Genomic DNA, 14,265 nt, shown 5'->3' with positions numbered 1-14,265 from the left:
CAGTGCATGTGTGCTCTCCCAGGCCAAAACATATCGCCTCCGTGGTTCATATAATGCATTACCAATACATAGATGAGATCATCAGAGACAAAGATGAAGTCGTCTATGGCATATGACTACATTACAAAAAAGGATCCATCCACACGCTTTCGTTCGCTGATGCGTCTGAAAGCGCATAACAGAAACTGACAAACCCTGGCCCTGCCATCGTCCTGGACACCAGAACAGAACCGAGCTCACGGTTCACAGCTTTCAGCATCGCTGCAGGTCAGCTGTTTTTTGCTGACTCGCGGTGTTCTTGTATGGAGGTAGAGAGCACAGGTTCGGGACTGGATGTCTGCACCACCTCGGCAGGAGTCCCGTCTTCCGTTGGAACTGCCTGTGCTTTCAGAACACGGCCTGCCAGGGTGACTCATGCCTGCACATCCACAGTTCGGAAGGAAAATCGCTCAAAACAGTTCAAACTTTTTTGTCTGTGCCCAGCCCCCGCCCCGGTCGCCTAGTTACCAGTGTCTTTGACCTTGCAACATGCAAAACGTCAGGGGAGCAGAATGCAAAACATTTTAATACATTCAAAAAGGCACACAAATGAGTACGGCGAGTGGGCAGGAGCCTGCGCCATCTTTCTATCACGTGTTTGCTTTTGTAGAACACATACTGTGTACATACGCACATGCGCAAACACACAACACACGCACACACGCACACACACTATCCATACACACGCACACACACTATCCATACACACGCACACACACTATCCATACACACGCACACTTATGAACCACTCCAACATACTTGTGCGGGATACCCATGTGTACTTTAATAGGAGCACAAAGAGGTCGACCTTTCACTTCTGTATGGAAACGGAGCGGAGGCCTTCCTCTGACTGGAATGAAACGTGGCTGTACGTGCATGCCCATTCGCGCATGCGCGTCTCTGCTGTAACGTGTTGAGCTGCGCTGAGGTACAACCCCCCCAGCCCCACCCCCACCCCCACCCCCCACATTCTCTCAGCCAATGTCAGATGGAAAGTTCATAAATAGGTGAATTTGTAAAAGGAGGATAGGAAAAACAGACCCCACAAGTGGGTTTAACGAGTCGGGGCTTCGGAAAAGTCTGCGGCCTGGGTCAGTGGAGTCTAATCGCGCTTCTGTCTCCCATTAATACAGCAAAAGAGACCCACCACATGGGGAGGGCCAATTAACCCAGCCCTAGCGCAGCACAGCCAACGCTGGAGCAGAAAGACGGCCAGGCGGGCCTGAAGCGGCATCCGGATCGGCGGTGGAACTGCTTCAGAACACGCCAGCGCTGTGAAGGTGAAGTTTTTCTCCCCCTCCCCAAAAGTGGCATGTTGCGCACTAAATCCAGATAGCCTCTGCGTTGGTCTCGGATATGGAGAGCAGGAATGTCACTGAGCGGAAAAAAAAAAAGGATTCTCTCCCTCCGTCTCCTTCCTCTTATTCCAGGCGTGCCTGTATTCGGCGGAAAAACTGGCCCGAGCGTGACGGCGGGGTATGTGGGTCAACGGAGCCCGAGCTGAAACGTGGTGTCCCAAAAGATGATGGCTTCCCTGCGCCCTCTGAGTGTATTAAAAGGTTATTAAGTAGAACTACCTCACACAACACTCATGTGCGTGTGCCGGGCAACTAGACAGACAGACACACACACAGACAGAAAAACAAAAACAGACACAGAGAGACAGACGGGTTTATTACTGTCCCTGGCTACCCCTCTGTGCTCATTAAGGCCCTGTGGCGTGTACATGATTACACACTTAAGCAAATTGGAGGATTATGACAGAGCTTGTCGAGGGACGTGATTGCGGTTAGTTGCTGCTTCTAGAGACGCGACTCCAAGAGCCGAAGGGAGGATTAAAGATAGGTGGAGGAGGAACATGATCAGCACTGAAAAGAGTGATGGAACAGGAGATAGAGAGCACCTGGTTAGAATAAAGCAGAAGAGAGAGAGAAAAGAAAGATTAAAGTGAATAAGAGCAAGAGTGAGGCGCAGAGGAACCGAAGGATACTTACAAATGAGACGCAGGCAGCCAACAGCAGAATCCTGACAAGGAGATCCTCAAACTGCTCTACTACCAACTCCCACAGAGACTTCCCTGAAAATGGAGAGCGAGAGATTACCCGGTTGGGGTTCGTTTTACTTCATTTAAGCCAGTTCATTCCTTCAGGTGATCTCAGTCTGACCAGTCACTGTGTGCTCAGAGGCTCAACCGGAGCTCAGCGCTGCGTGGAACAGACTCGCCATGGGTGGGGGAGAGATCAAAATGAGAAAAGGATCAGTGGGGCTTGAATTGATCATTTGGATGGCTACGATAGGCAGTGGCCTCGTGCCTGACGCTAAATGTGAAATGGCCATTCAAGGGGAGAGAGGAAAGAGCACGAGGATGTCAACGAGAGAACGAGAGCGAGTTATCCTGGTCTCCTCCTCCACAGAGGGTAGAGGTAAGTCTGTGGGCAGTAATAACACATTGACTGTATTAGTCATTAACTTTCAGCTAGACATTCCAGTTTCTGCAGGGCATGCGCACGTGTGTGTTTTATTTGAGATCATCTATGTCTGCATCTGATGGTCTGAAAGTAATCAGCTCTAGGGATGCCACAATTCCAATTCATTTATTTCCCCACTTGTTTTGTAGAAACCTGACATATTTAAACATTCCTGGATACCAAGAAAGCATCTCGGTGAGCTTTATCCATTTTTGGAATTAACGGCCTCTCGCTGAGGTCTTGGGCAATACGTCAGGCTCGGCACCGACAATGCGGATTACAGAGAAAGTGTGAGGACTGTTCAGAAAGCCGTTTCTTACAGCTAAAGTCGAGTGGGTGGCTGAGGCACACAACTAAGCAGTGTGCATCACTTTGTAGTGAAATACAGCCTTGGCCCGACACAAAACTGAGCAGCTCATGAAGGGGCAACAGGAACAACATGATGGAAAGATCAATGTTTACCTTCCTCTGCCGGGAGCTCTGTCCGTCCAGAGGATGATCCGTGGAGGAATGAGAGAGAGAGAGAGAGAGAGAGAGAGAGAGAGAGTGTGTTAGCAAAGTCACAATGAATGGGCTGTTCAAACATCACTGTTTATTGCCAGCATTTGTTTGTCGTGTCCGATCTGCGCCGAGCTTACTTATCCGCTGAATGAAAGCTAATTACACGAAGACATACAGCACATAACTGATCCGGCATAAAAGATGAGGGATTATCGGTGGGATTACAGCAGGCGGATCCTCCCAGCAGCCCCTCCCTTCCCAGAATAAAAGGGACAGAAACTGCTTGAGGGTGGCCATTACTGACTCTTCCCTTGTAAGGAATTACTGTTTCAAAAACAAACACAAAAACGTGTGCTGGTAGAAGATCAATAGTAATTGTGGTTCTGAATAATAAGGAGTTTAATTCCAAACCACAGCTCTAAAGATCACCAGAATTTCAGTCAAGATGCTACTAAAGGAACCAAATTTTCACTGATCCGTGGTCATGAATAGTTATGAAAATTAGAATCGCTCAGCGACCAGCGGCCACGGGTTAGCGCAGCGACCTTTGGTCTTCCTCGCCAACCTGACCCCAACCTCAACCTCGGGCCATAGTCACAGGAACGGAGCAGGTCTCACCCCAGTAGGCCACAGCCATATTTCACCCACTCTGAATCGCGTCATTCTCCCGGAGAGCACGGGGACGGTGGCGCTGTCTAACAGGCAGTCTGCGCGGACCAAATGTGTGGCCTACACACTGCCGTTGAGTCACTTCTAGAAGGTTCTGGCGCGCGAGCGTGTGGGAGCTGCCGAGCAAGTGTGGTGCGGGGGAGGAGCCGGGAGGAGCTACGGAAGGACGGAGCGCGCGCAAGCTCGCACGCGCCTGGCATTACAAAACCAACGGGGCCGGTCCCGTGCCATCAGGTCTCCTAGGAGATCTGCCTGTGGAGAAATGGCACCGTGTGTCTCAAATGTGTTCCTCACCAGGATGCATAACCAGGGGAAATCGTTCATAACCCACCCTCACACACCCTATAATTGCAGTCACATTACCTGTCCACACAGCTAATTATAGAACCAATCAAAATCACAATAAGATATAAATGAGCCCGTTGCCGTTATATTCCCAAAGCCTTGCAGTTAGGCACTCTGAGTCACCACCGTCTTCTGCTCAGTGCTGCCCACAGGTGTCGGGAACTTGTTGTGAAGGCTCAAGTAACGCATCAGCTGACAGGGTCTCTGCCGGCCCGACAACTTGCAGGCGCTTCCGTGAAGTGGGGTATTCACCAACTGTACTGAGAGTACTTGGCACAAACAGACAGTTGATCTGAGAAGACAGAGTTGGCTGCTTCCGTTACATCGGCTGGCCCAAAGGAGCCCATTCAAATCGTGTCCGATATGAACGGGTTTGTAGGGAATACAAAGGAGGGCTTCTGAAGACCACCTGAGGTTCACCTGCACCTGAGTGCAAGGGTGTAAATGTGCATATTTAGGTGACGCACCTATTTGTGTTTGTTGAACATTTTAATTATTTGAATTTGTACAGGGGGGACGACTTCCTCATGGGGTTCACCGGAGATCATGCATGAATAGCCCATGATGAGCCCTAGTGAAAAATCCTTGGAACTTTCCCAAAACTTCCTGTGTTCCAATGCTGTGCACGTGTGTGTGTGTGTGTGTGTGTGTGTGTGCACAGACTAGGTAGCAATGCATCGATCGTCCACTGATTCAGCGTACATATGGTGTGCATATGCGCATCTACACTGTGAAACTACACAGCTAAAAAAAAAAAATGTTTGAGTTTATTAAAATATTCAAAATATCTCCATTGCTTCCCTATTGAAAGTACACATCTTAATATCTTATGGTGCTTTTCATTAATGATCTTAATAAATCTATGTATTAAAAAATGAATTGCCAAATATCAAGTTGTGGCCTTACAAATGGAATCCCAAAGAATCATCTATGATTTACAGCTCTAATGTGTACATGCTCAGGGTTAGATATCATTAGTTTCCCAGCTCTAATCCAACTGGAAAACCCCCAAACACACTGATGAGAGTCAAGGTTTCTTTTTGTGTGTGTTTGTGAGTATCTATCTTTGCGTCTTTCCCTCTCTCTGACTTGCTCATCCTGCCTCTTTGCCGCACCCTCTCTCCCTCTCTCTCCCTCTCTCTCCCTCAAAAAACACATACGAATCAAACACACTATGACAGCTAGAACACAGTCATACTGTAATGTCTGCAAACTGAGGTTCTTCCAGACACAGACACACACACGCGCACCCCCAACCACACCAGATGGGCAGCAGGCTGAGATGCATGTGCAGTGGAAACCAAAACAGCCCATGACAGGAAAACCTGCTGTATGGGAGTAACTCAAAGGCACGAACACGTTGCCACAGAGACCGCCCACAAGAGTGGCCCTTCAAGACTGCACTTTCCGCCGTCGCTCGCCTTCTGAGACACGACGAACACAACCACGAAGGTGGGGGAGACGCGCGTCCACGCTGAGGTCCCGAAAGTATGTCCTCCCCTTCGGTTTTCCCCCCACGAGGCCGTCCGGTAGTGCCAGGTCGACAGAGAGACGCGGCGCGGATACACTTTGATAAACAAAAGGCTGCCCTCCCTCTGCAAGTTGCTGAAACCAAGAAACCTGGATGATGAGATCAACGTTTGTCAACGCGAGCAAAATAAATGCTTGTCAACACCGGCGAAAATAAATGTTTGTCAACACAAGCAAAGCCGTGACGCAGTCTCATTTGGCAGCGCTGCATGTCTTTAGCCTTGGGCTCCACTTCCAGCATGCGGTTACGTAAGAACCGAGCGAAGAGGCCACTGGTCTGCAGTGGAATGAAAACATCTACTGCACTATCAGCATATCCTCCTATATATCGGTAGCAGGAGAAGGAGGGAAAGGCTGTCCCACCCCCCAGGTGTGTGTGTGTGTGTGTGTGTGTGTGTGTGTGTGTTTTACAGGACCTCCCTGGCATCAACGGTCCTTTTCCACTCATACAGGAGCAGTTTCATCTATTTATATGACAAACCGCACAGAAATTGACAGCGAGCGCAGTGCCTTGTCTTGTGCAAGGCTTTTAACGAGAGACATGCCGGCTGCAGTCTGAACTCTGGAGACAAAGAGAGGCTTAGTAAAAGGGAGGAGGGGCCGAGTGGGGTTTCCCACCCGGAATGTGCCAAGGATTCCCTCAAAGTCATCTGGGCCTGGTCAGCCTCCGACAGCCCAAGCAAATTCCAGCGTCCTTACTTCAGACGGCCTTCACTCTCACGCGTGCGCGAACACACACGAACACGAACACACACACACACACACACACCCCTCTCTCTCTTTCTTTCTTGGTTGCTCTCTTCCTCCCTCCCTCTGTCCCTCATGAAAACAAAGACCAGCTTGTTTACACACAACCAAGCACAGGCAGAGGCAGAGAGGGAAACACTTCCTGGAAACAGTTGCCAACAACACAGGGCTCTGAACAAGTGTGCCCAGGGAAGCAGCGGTAAACGTGCTGGGCTTCGGAGCTCACCCACACACCTCCACCACCACCACCCCCGCAAAACCACCCATTGCTAACGCGCCTCACCACCTGTCCATTTCCATGTATGCAAATACAAAATAATCTACTGCTGACTTTTTCATATTCATAAATAATCCGTGTGAAAGGAAGAGGGTTTCACTTTCTAAGGTGCAATCCAACATTCAAACAGGCCCGAGATCAAAAAGACCAAATTTACCAGTAGCCTAGTAGCTGTTCTGAGATCAGATCTTACATATCATCTATTCTTATTGTTGTCAAACACTGCCTGCAAGGTTAGGCTGATCCACAATAGGAAACAATATTTAACTTAATTTAAAAAAAAAAAAAAGTTGCTGATTTCTCTCCTCCACTCTCAAACATAAATACGTTCATAAATAGTTTTTGAAAGCTGTCGCCATGACAACTGGGCTTGTGGCATCGCCTCCCTGGACATTATTGGACGATGGCCCATTGTGGTGGCGGTGGGGGTTGGTTTGTTGCCTGAAATAAGCCATACGAGAGCGTACGTAGTGCTGAAGAGCGGACGTGCTCTTCACCCCCGCCTGGAGCAGAGCTCCGAGCACTACGCCAGTCCCGCGCCACTGCAGCCACGACAGCTAGAGAAGCCGCTGCCACCAACGCGGGATCAGTTTCATAATCCCGTCTCATAATCTCATCCTAGCAGCTGGCGACGCCAAACCGAACGGCTCCCTTTGGCGTGGGAAATGGCGGGAGTTGCGGAGGGGCGACTGGGGTGGCAGCGCACAAAGGCAAATGTTTTTTCCCGCGAGCACCAGCCGCAATCGGGTCCATCTTCAGCGTCGGCACACCGATGGTCACGAGGAGCTCGGAGCGGGTCTCTTCCAAGCGGTGTGAACACATGACCCAGCTAAAGGTAACCATAGAAACAGCCTTTAATAGCACGATCTTGGTGGGGGGGGCAGTTTGGGGAGGTTCATGTATTTCTGTGTGGGACCCCTGAAGCTGGACCCCAACCATGTGCTCGATTCCAGCATACGTGAGGAATGTATAAAACATTAGCATTAACGGAACACTGATAATGTGTGGAAAGATGGGTGGAAACAGAAAGACAGAAACCAGGTCTGTGTGTTAAAGAATGAAAAGGAGTCCAGATGCAGTGCGTCTTCTAACCTGCCCAGCCGCCTGGGAGGCAGAGGGCTTTGGTACTTTGGTTCACTAGGACTTTGTCAGCCAAGAGGTGTCGGATGGCCTCGTACTGTTCTCGCATACATTTGTTGCTGTGCTCTTGACTCCTTCCTTACTTGACCAAGTGAAATACTCGAGTGCAGACCAGGAAGTCACTGCGCCTCCAGAGAGACGTTACATGAGACAATGCAGCTAAAAGCGATGCCCAAATGTCAAGTCTAGTGCTGGAACTTAATCTAAAATAACCCTGCTGAAGAGCACACCAGGTGTGAGCTACCCTGTTCTGACTGCACTGGTGCCATATTTTGGCCTGCCAATGAAGGGGGCTTTTTCAGTGCTTGGCACCCTGAAGGTGTCTCCCTCCTGAACACAGGGGGCATCCTTCTGATGCAGGCGGAAGCCGAGGTCGACCTGAGCCATTATGCAAATGAGCGTGACATGAGCTGACTTGCTATGCCGTTTGAGGAAAATAAAAGCTCCGAGGCACAGAGCCCTGCATTCAAACCATACTCAAAACCCCACCAGTTCTAAGTAGTCATCTTGCAATTGTGAGTAAACTCAAATTTGACAATTATAACTACACTACATACTCAAAAAATAGTTAGCATTAGTATATAGTATGCAATTGAGATGGACCCCTGGTTCCAGACAGGGAAACTTTCGGGCCTGCGGACTGGAGATTATAGCCGGTGCCACCTTAAGAGGCGCTTTAAGGACTCTTTTGTTCCTGGATCTGAACTGACGCTACAGCACTCCACCCTCCCACCTTATCCAGGATATTTACATTAACATTTACATTAGCAAGTTTATGGTACAGTAAAAAGAGAAGAGGGGTCTCTCGCCCAGAGGGACAGGAGCTTTGCTGAAGTCCGCGCAGGAATGGATACGGCTCAGGAGTGGCCGCTCTAAGAAGCCAAATGGTGCAGGCCAGGATCACCTGTACTCATCTGTACTTACACATGTCTGTGCCAGACTCGCTCTCCAAGGGAAAACATCTGAAACAACAGGAATAGTACATGCGTGCACGAACGCATGCATAAACACCGAAGTTTGTTAATTGCTGTCAGTAAGGGAATGTAATGAGACTCACTAATTGGTATCAAAAGCAAAAGCCTCAGTAAAAAAATTCCGAAATTAGTATATATGCAAGCATGTGCAAGGCCGACAGTCACACGGCTCTGCACACTAGCAGATTACTGAGGGGAGGGGAGCCTATTACAAGGCAAATTCATTGGTGAGAAAGAGCATACAAGTTGAAAGAAAGATGTATATCACATGTATGAGCACACATCAAGTGCCAGCCTTGCTACATCTATCCACACACACACACACACACACACACGTACGCACACACACACACACACACACACAGTGAGTCAACAGTTTGCCAGGAGGAGGTTGTGATGTCTGCAGGGGTAGGAGGCGAGAAGTGGAGATGAGTGACAAGTTAGCACGCCTGCCCGCACTCCCGAATAAAGGCCCAAAATTAAACTAGAGGGGGAAAAACCCCATAAAACAGAGCTCAGGGATACATGGATGGATGGCCGAGGGCTGGCGGAGCCATGTTGGAGCTCACGCAGACGTGAGCTAGAACCACCAGCGCAGCAGAAAAAAACCCCACAGGCCTACGCATGACTTCCGTCTCCTCCACGCCACACCACTCCTTATCGCTCAGCGGCAGTGTTTATGAGCTGGGGGGTGGGGGGCCAGCAAGAGAGCGCGAGAGAGAGCGAGAGCGAGAGAGAGCGCAATACTGCTACAGTTGGCGCTAGAGAAGCACGCAGTGATGATAAGGGCATCTGTGGTCTAGTGCAGGAAACAGCAAGAGTGCGTGTCGCTTGAAGTTCCAGGGCCCGCTCATTACCCAGCATTCCAAGGCCAGCGAAGCAGACGGGATCGGGGCGGATCCGCTCGGCCCCGCGCACACGCAGGCGCGCCCGAACAACACTCGGACGAGACGCTAAACACGAGCGCAGATGCCCGGGCGTGCGAGCGCACGCACGCGCAGGCGCCTTCGCCGCAGAGAGGCTCCAGCGGCGGGGCGGGAGGCAAAAGGCGGCTGCGTAAAATTCACACCGCAACCATTGCAGTTCGCAAACATCCTCTGCACAGAGTCCCCAGAATGCAGCTGCTGCCAGCCAGAGAACTTCTGCTTCCTCTGACAAGCACGCGCACGCACACACATACACTTTACACTGTGTGTCTCGGCAGTCAAGAACAGAGGTACAAAGCTGCTAAGGCCGCCCTACTTACATGGCAGATTTACTCAGAGATGGGAGGAGAACGCAGGAAGAGAAGACATGACTGAAATGGACGAAAACCCAGACGCCGCTGCTTTTCATCACAACAGTTTCGTTCAACAGTTCAGGTAGCAGCTGGAGTAACGTAGTTTTATTCAAGTCCACACTGACGATGACAACAGAGCCAATGGACTTGCCTGGAAACGTAACCGCAAATGCATTTTACTTTCCATCCGTCGGCGTGGCTGAGAGTCAAACACCAGACACTGCTACCAAAACGTCACAACCCATCCACAGCCTCTTGGTACCGACCAAACCATGACAGCTGCCACGCAGAGAGCAAGCGGTCTGCCTCCAGCTAGCACGGCCCGCCCCCGGCCAGTTAGAACGTCTCGCTGCATTTATGAGGAGCCAAGGGGTAGAGACCCTCGGACCGAAAAACAAGCAGCTAGTTATCCGGCGGGCTGCTCAGATGGGTTTGTGCTCAACAAACATACCAGGAAGGGAGCAGGGCGTAAGGAGGAGGCCGAAGGAATGGAACTAATCACGCGCATGAAATCTGACAAGGTGCAGCCTACATGATGTGGTATTGTCCATTTCAGTTATCTACCAGAGCGCAGCTTCTGAAGCGTAAAACACACGAGATCCGCACCAGGCTTCAACAGTCGGGGGCTCGGCCCCACTGACGGACAAAATGATCCCGGACTGGGGGGGGGTGTTCAAGCCAGGCCCCGCGTTAATTAGCCTAGAAGGACAGCACACAGCGTCTGCACACATGGGTCCTTGGCAAGAATGGGGGGGGGGGGCACAAAGCCCACTTAATGGTCCTAACACTCTAAACAAGTATGTTTACAGATCAAAAAATACGTGGGCGCTAATATGTACTAACGATTCATCGTATAGTGGTAAACAAAACAGGCCTGCTTGTATTAACGACATGTCACGGTGTCAAAAAATAATCACTAAAAAGGGTTTGCAACAGATATGCTTTCTGCCCACCTACCCACCCACATGTGTACACACACACACACACACACACACACACACACACACACACACACACAGTCTCCTCCCCCTCCCTGTCTCGCCAGCTTTGAACACAAGCACTCTGAAACTCGAACCACATGCATATAAACAAGTATCTACAACACCAAACAAAACCCCTTAAAAAAACAAGACTGACGCTTAAGGCTCATGCAAATGGACTAATTAGGGAAACAAACCAACGCAAAGAAACCACTCTGTTCTCCCCTCCGCACTGGCCTAGCGAGCAGCCCAACGGCCGGTACGGAAGAACCTGGACGTGTCGTTGTGGTTCCCACGTTGCGAGCTCGAGGGCGCGTAATATCGCTAGGGTATTCCCTGCGGCGTTCAGCCCGCAGCGCACAGCGGCAGGAAATCGACAGCTCAAAGCGAAAAAGAGACCCTGTCTGCAGCAAGACGCTGCTTTTTCCATGAAGTCACCGGAGGCCTTAGCATGCCCCTGGGGAAGAAGCCTTACTGCCGTCTGGGAACCGGTCCGGCGCTCCCATGACTAAACAGCTGACCTGAAATCAGTTTTGTCCTTTGGCTCGTTATTATTAGGAGCAGCGGTTTGGGCAGGGCACGCTGAGCCTCCCTGGGTGCACTGAATGAGGACACGCGTCGAAGCAAGGTGTTAACTGAAGGGGAAGTACGTGTGTGTGTGATGAATTAATGAGCGCGGCGCTTTACCGAACACTTCACAGCATGCGGGGCGGGGGGGTCGAGCCTTAACGTAGCGACCTGTGGAAAGAGCATCTGCAACTGTCTATAAGGGCACGTAACCATACGCATGACTTACTGTTTACAAAGAAAAGGCAGCCGTACACACGCACGGACACACGTCTGCCATGCTGGGCGGTTTACTGCCGTATGGTACACACACACACACACACACACACCACATACTGTCCAGCTGCGCACTAGCTCAACGAAAGCACCCAGTGGAATTCTGCGACGAGGCCAAAAAAAGAGACTTTTACAAGCATCTTACTCCATATAAATTATGACAAACGACAATACCACAACACACCAGTAACACAATGACTTTTTTATTCAAAGATCAAGACATTTTAAACTGCTCGACTTGTTTTTCATTCCACGAATTAGAACCAAACTAACGCGTGGGTTTTGGACCAAATATAAGAACACCCTCATATTTGTTTGCGGGACGCGCAGTCTCAAGGCGTTTGACAAAGTGCAACCCGTCTCCGCGACAGCAGGATGTAACCTGAAACACACTGTTGCTCTGCGAGCACTCGTAATGCCGCGCTTGAGGAAGTGGAAAACGGGTTGCACAAGTTTGTCAGTCACAGGTGCATCATTCAGCTCTTTATCTGCTGTAAAAAATAAAACAAAAAAACAACACACACACACTTCTCCGTTGAATGGATATCTTTTCGCCGGACTTAAAGCGCAAAAATGCTTTTACAGATGAACGCGGTATGAAAGTCAGGGGGTCAGGGGCCACATGACTGTGCTCTGACTGCCGAAGCATTTATGGTGTCACGACGGACACTTTTCCTTCGATTTAGCCATCATGCAGGTATGACAGCACGGCAAATCGCCTTCAGCTTCGCAGGCGTTCAAACCAGTTATCACACAATGAGAAAAGGGAAAACGCCTTCTAAACGTCAGGGGTAATATCCAACAAGTTATCCTTCCTCCACGTTGAAAAATCATAAGCATTCATGGGGAACATCTGGGATTTGCTTCGGAAATATTAACTGTATAATCTAAGGGTTTCAGCCGGGGAAGCGTTAAAGGAATATAACTCGAATATATCTGCCTATTTTAAATAATATTTGGCATCGCTTAATCTTAACACGTACTGTCTGGAGCCAAACGTGTACGGAAGCTTCGCCGATGTGCCTATTAATTATTAAATGATGAATGAAGTGGTTCAAGACATCTCTAGGAAAAGAGAAATACACCACAAACAAAAGCCAGGAGGAAACTTCGGAAGCAGATTTTTACATTGCAGCCTACCGCACGGCTTGGGCGTACATGATGATCTGTCGACACCTTATCATGTGTGGCTGAGTAATTCACGCTCACCACTTAAGCTTCACTGACAGTTTGCTATAAAGTGTTTATGCAGTCTTTCACTCATTTAGCTACAAAAGCCTTCTTTTAACTTAATAAAAAATAAGCATCGCTTGAATCAAGACACAAAAGGCTTCGCGCAGAATGTTCTTCCGTGAGAAGACACCCGACTCTGAACTTCTTTCCCACCACGTAGATTAACAAGATTACGAATGCATTTAGGAAGTTAATTGCTTCTTATCAAGTCGAATAGTTATAAATTATCATCAACATACGACCAGTCAGAAACAACCAACAAATAACTCACCGTTTGGTCCATATTTTTCCAGATTATTCTTTACTTGTTCAGGAGTCAGTCCATTGTTTTCGTTCACGTTAAAGTTTTTTAAAACTTCGGCCGCAGGTTTAGTGTGAGCGTTTTCCATTTCGGAGAATCGTTTACTTCGAAGACTTGAAAGGCATGTATTTACGAATAAGTATAGCGCCTCTGACGCTTTTAAACGAATTAGTTTGAAGCAAACAGTGGCCACAGAGGTCCGTTCAAGACCGCCAAGCGGAGGTGGGTCGGCGAAGACTTCCACCTGCACCCTTCTGCAAGCCGTGGCTTTCAAACCGTCCTAACGAGTGCTGCTTCACGCAGAGATGCCTGCTGCCGGAGCGCTGCTGTTGCGCTCGCCACTCCGTCGGAAGGTGTGCTTCGGTACCGGGCTCCGCCTCCTGCTCGCGACTGACAATGCTCGAGCGGTCCTCGAGCTCCCATTGGCTCGCGCTACCTGAACTCCGGGGCAGCTCATAAAGCTCACAGCATATTTGACTCAAAATGCGCTTATCCATGAACTCGGATAAACAAATTCGAGTGCGAATAATGGCAAGAAAAGAATGAACGTAATTTCAGAAGCATGGTTTTTTTTGTTTTGTTTGTTCGGTTGTTTGTTTGTAGCTGACGTCGGAAACCGTCAAGTTTGGCAGTGCTTGTGCGTTGGACGTGACGGTGCAAATGCTTAATGTATTAAGAGTGCGCGCGCGCATATTCAGTGAGCTCCGCAGGGTTCTTCAAATATTGCACCGTATTTACACATAATCATAAAACCACACGATTACATTCTTTCGAATTTTAAAAACGCAGATTCATAATTAGTTGTCTAACAAAACCTAATACAAAATATAAAAAACAAAAAATAAATATTGTGGGCAGTGTGACGTTTCCTCCTTTTACATAAGCATGAGCATTTACAAGCAGATGGTAGATACACCACTGTCGTTTAAATCATTTAAT

The 14,265-nt window shown here is 49.2% G+C and overlaps 1 protein-coding gene across 2 annotated transcripts in view; it reads right to left on the bottom strand.

The window, feature by feature from the left end:
- Positions 1–13,680, bottom strand: part of atp2a3 (ATPase sarcoplasmic/endoplasmic reticulum Ca2+ transporting 3) — a 41,936-nt gene extending 28,256 nt beyond the window's left edge. For both annotated transcript variants that reach the window (XM_026998602.3, XM_026998601.3), the window contains exons 1-3: positions 13,297–13,680; positions 2,970–2,987; positions 2,034–2,116 (exon numbers count right to left, since the gene is read on the bottom strand). In XM_026998602.3, the coding sequence (XP_026854403.1) occupies positions 2,034–2,116; positions 2,970–2,987; positions 13,297–13,414 (219 nt within the window). In that variant the 5' untranslated portion in view covers positions 13,415–13,680. The remainder of the gene's footprint in view (positions 1–2,033; positions 2,117–2,969; positions 2,988–13,296) is intronic.
- Positions 13,681–14,265: the final 585 nt, after the last annotated feature.

The sequence above is a fragment of the Electrophorus electricus genome, chromosome 8 (genome assembly GCF_041902795.1).
Source record: "Electrophorus electricus isolate QZ-2024a chromosome 8, ASM4190279v1, whole genome shotgun sequence".
In the NCBI taxonomy this organism is placed as follows: domain Eukaryota; kingdom Metazoa; phylum Chordata; class Actinopteri; order Gymnotiformes; family Gymnotidae; genus Electrophorus; species Electrophorus electricus.
This window is presented reverse-complemented; position numbering and strand designations above follow the sequence as displayed.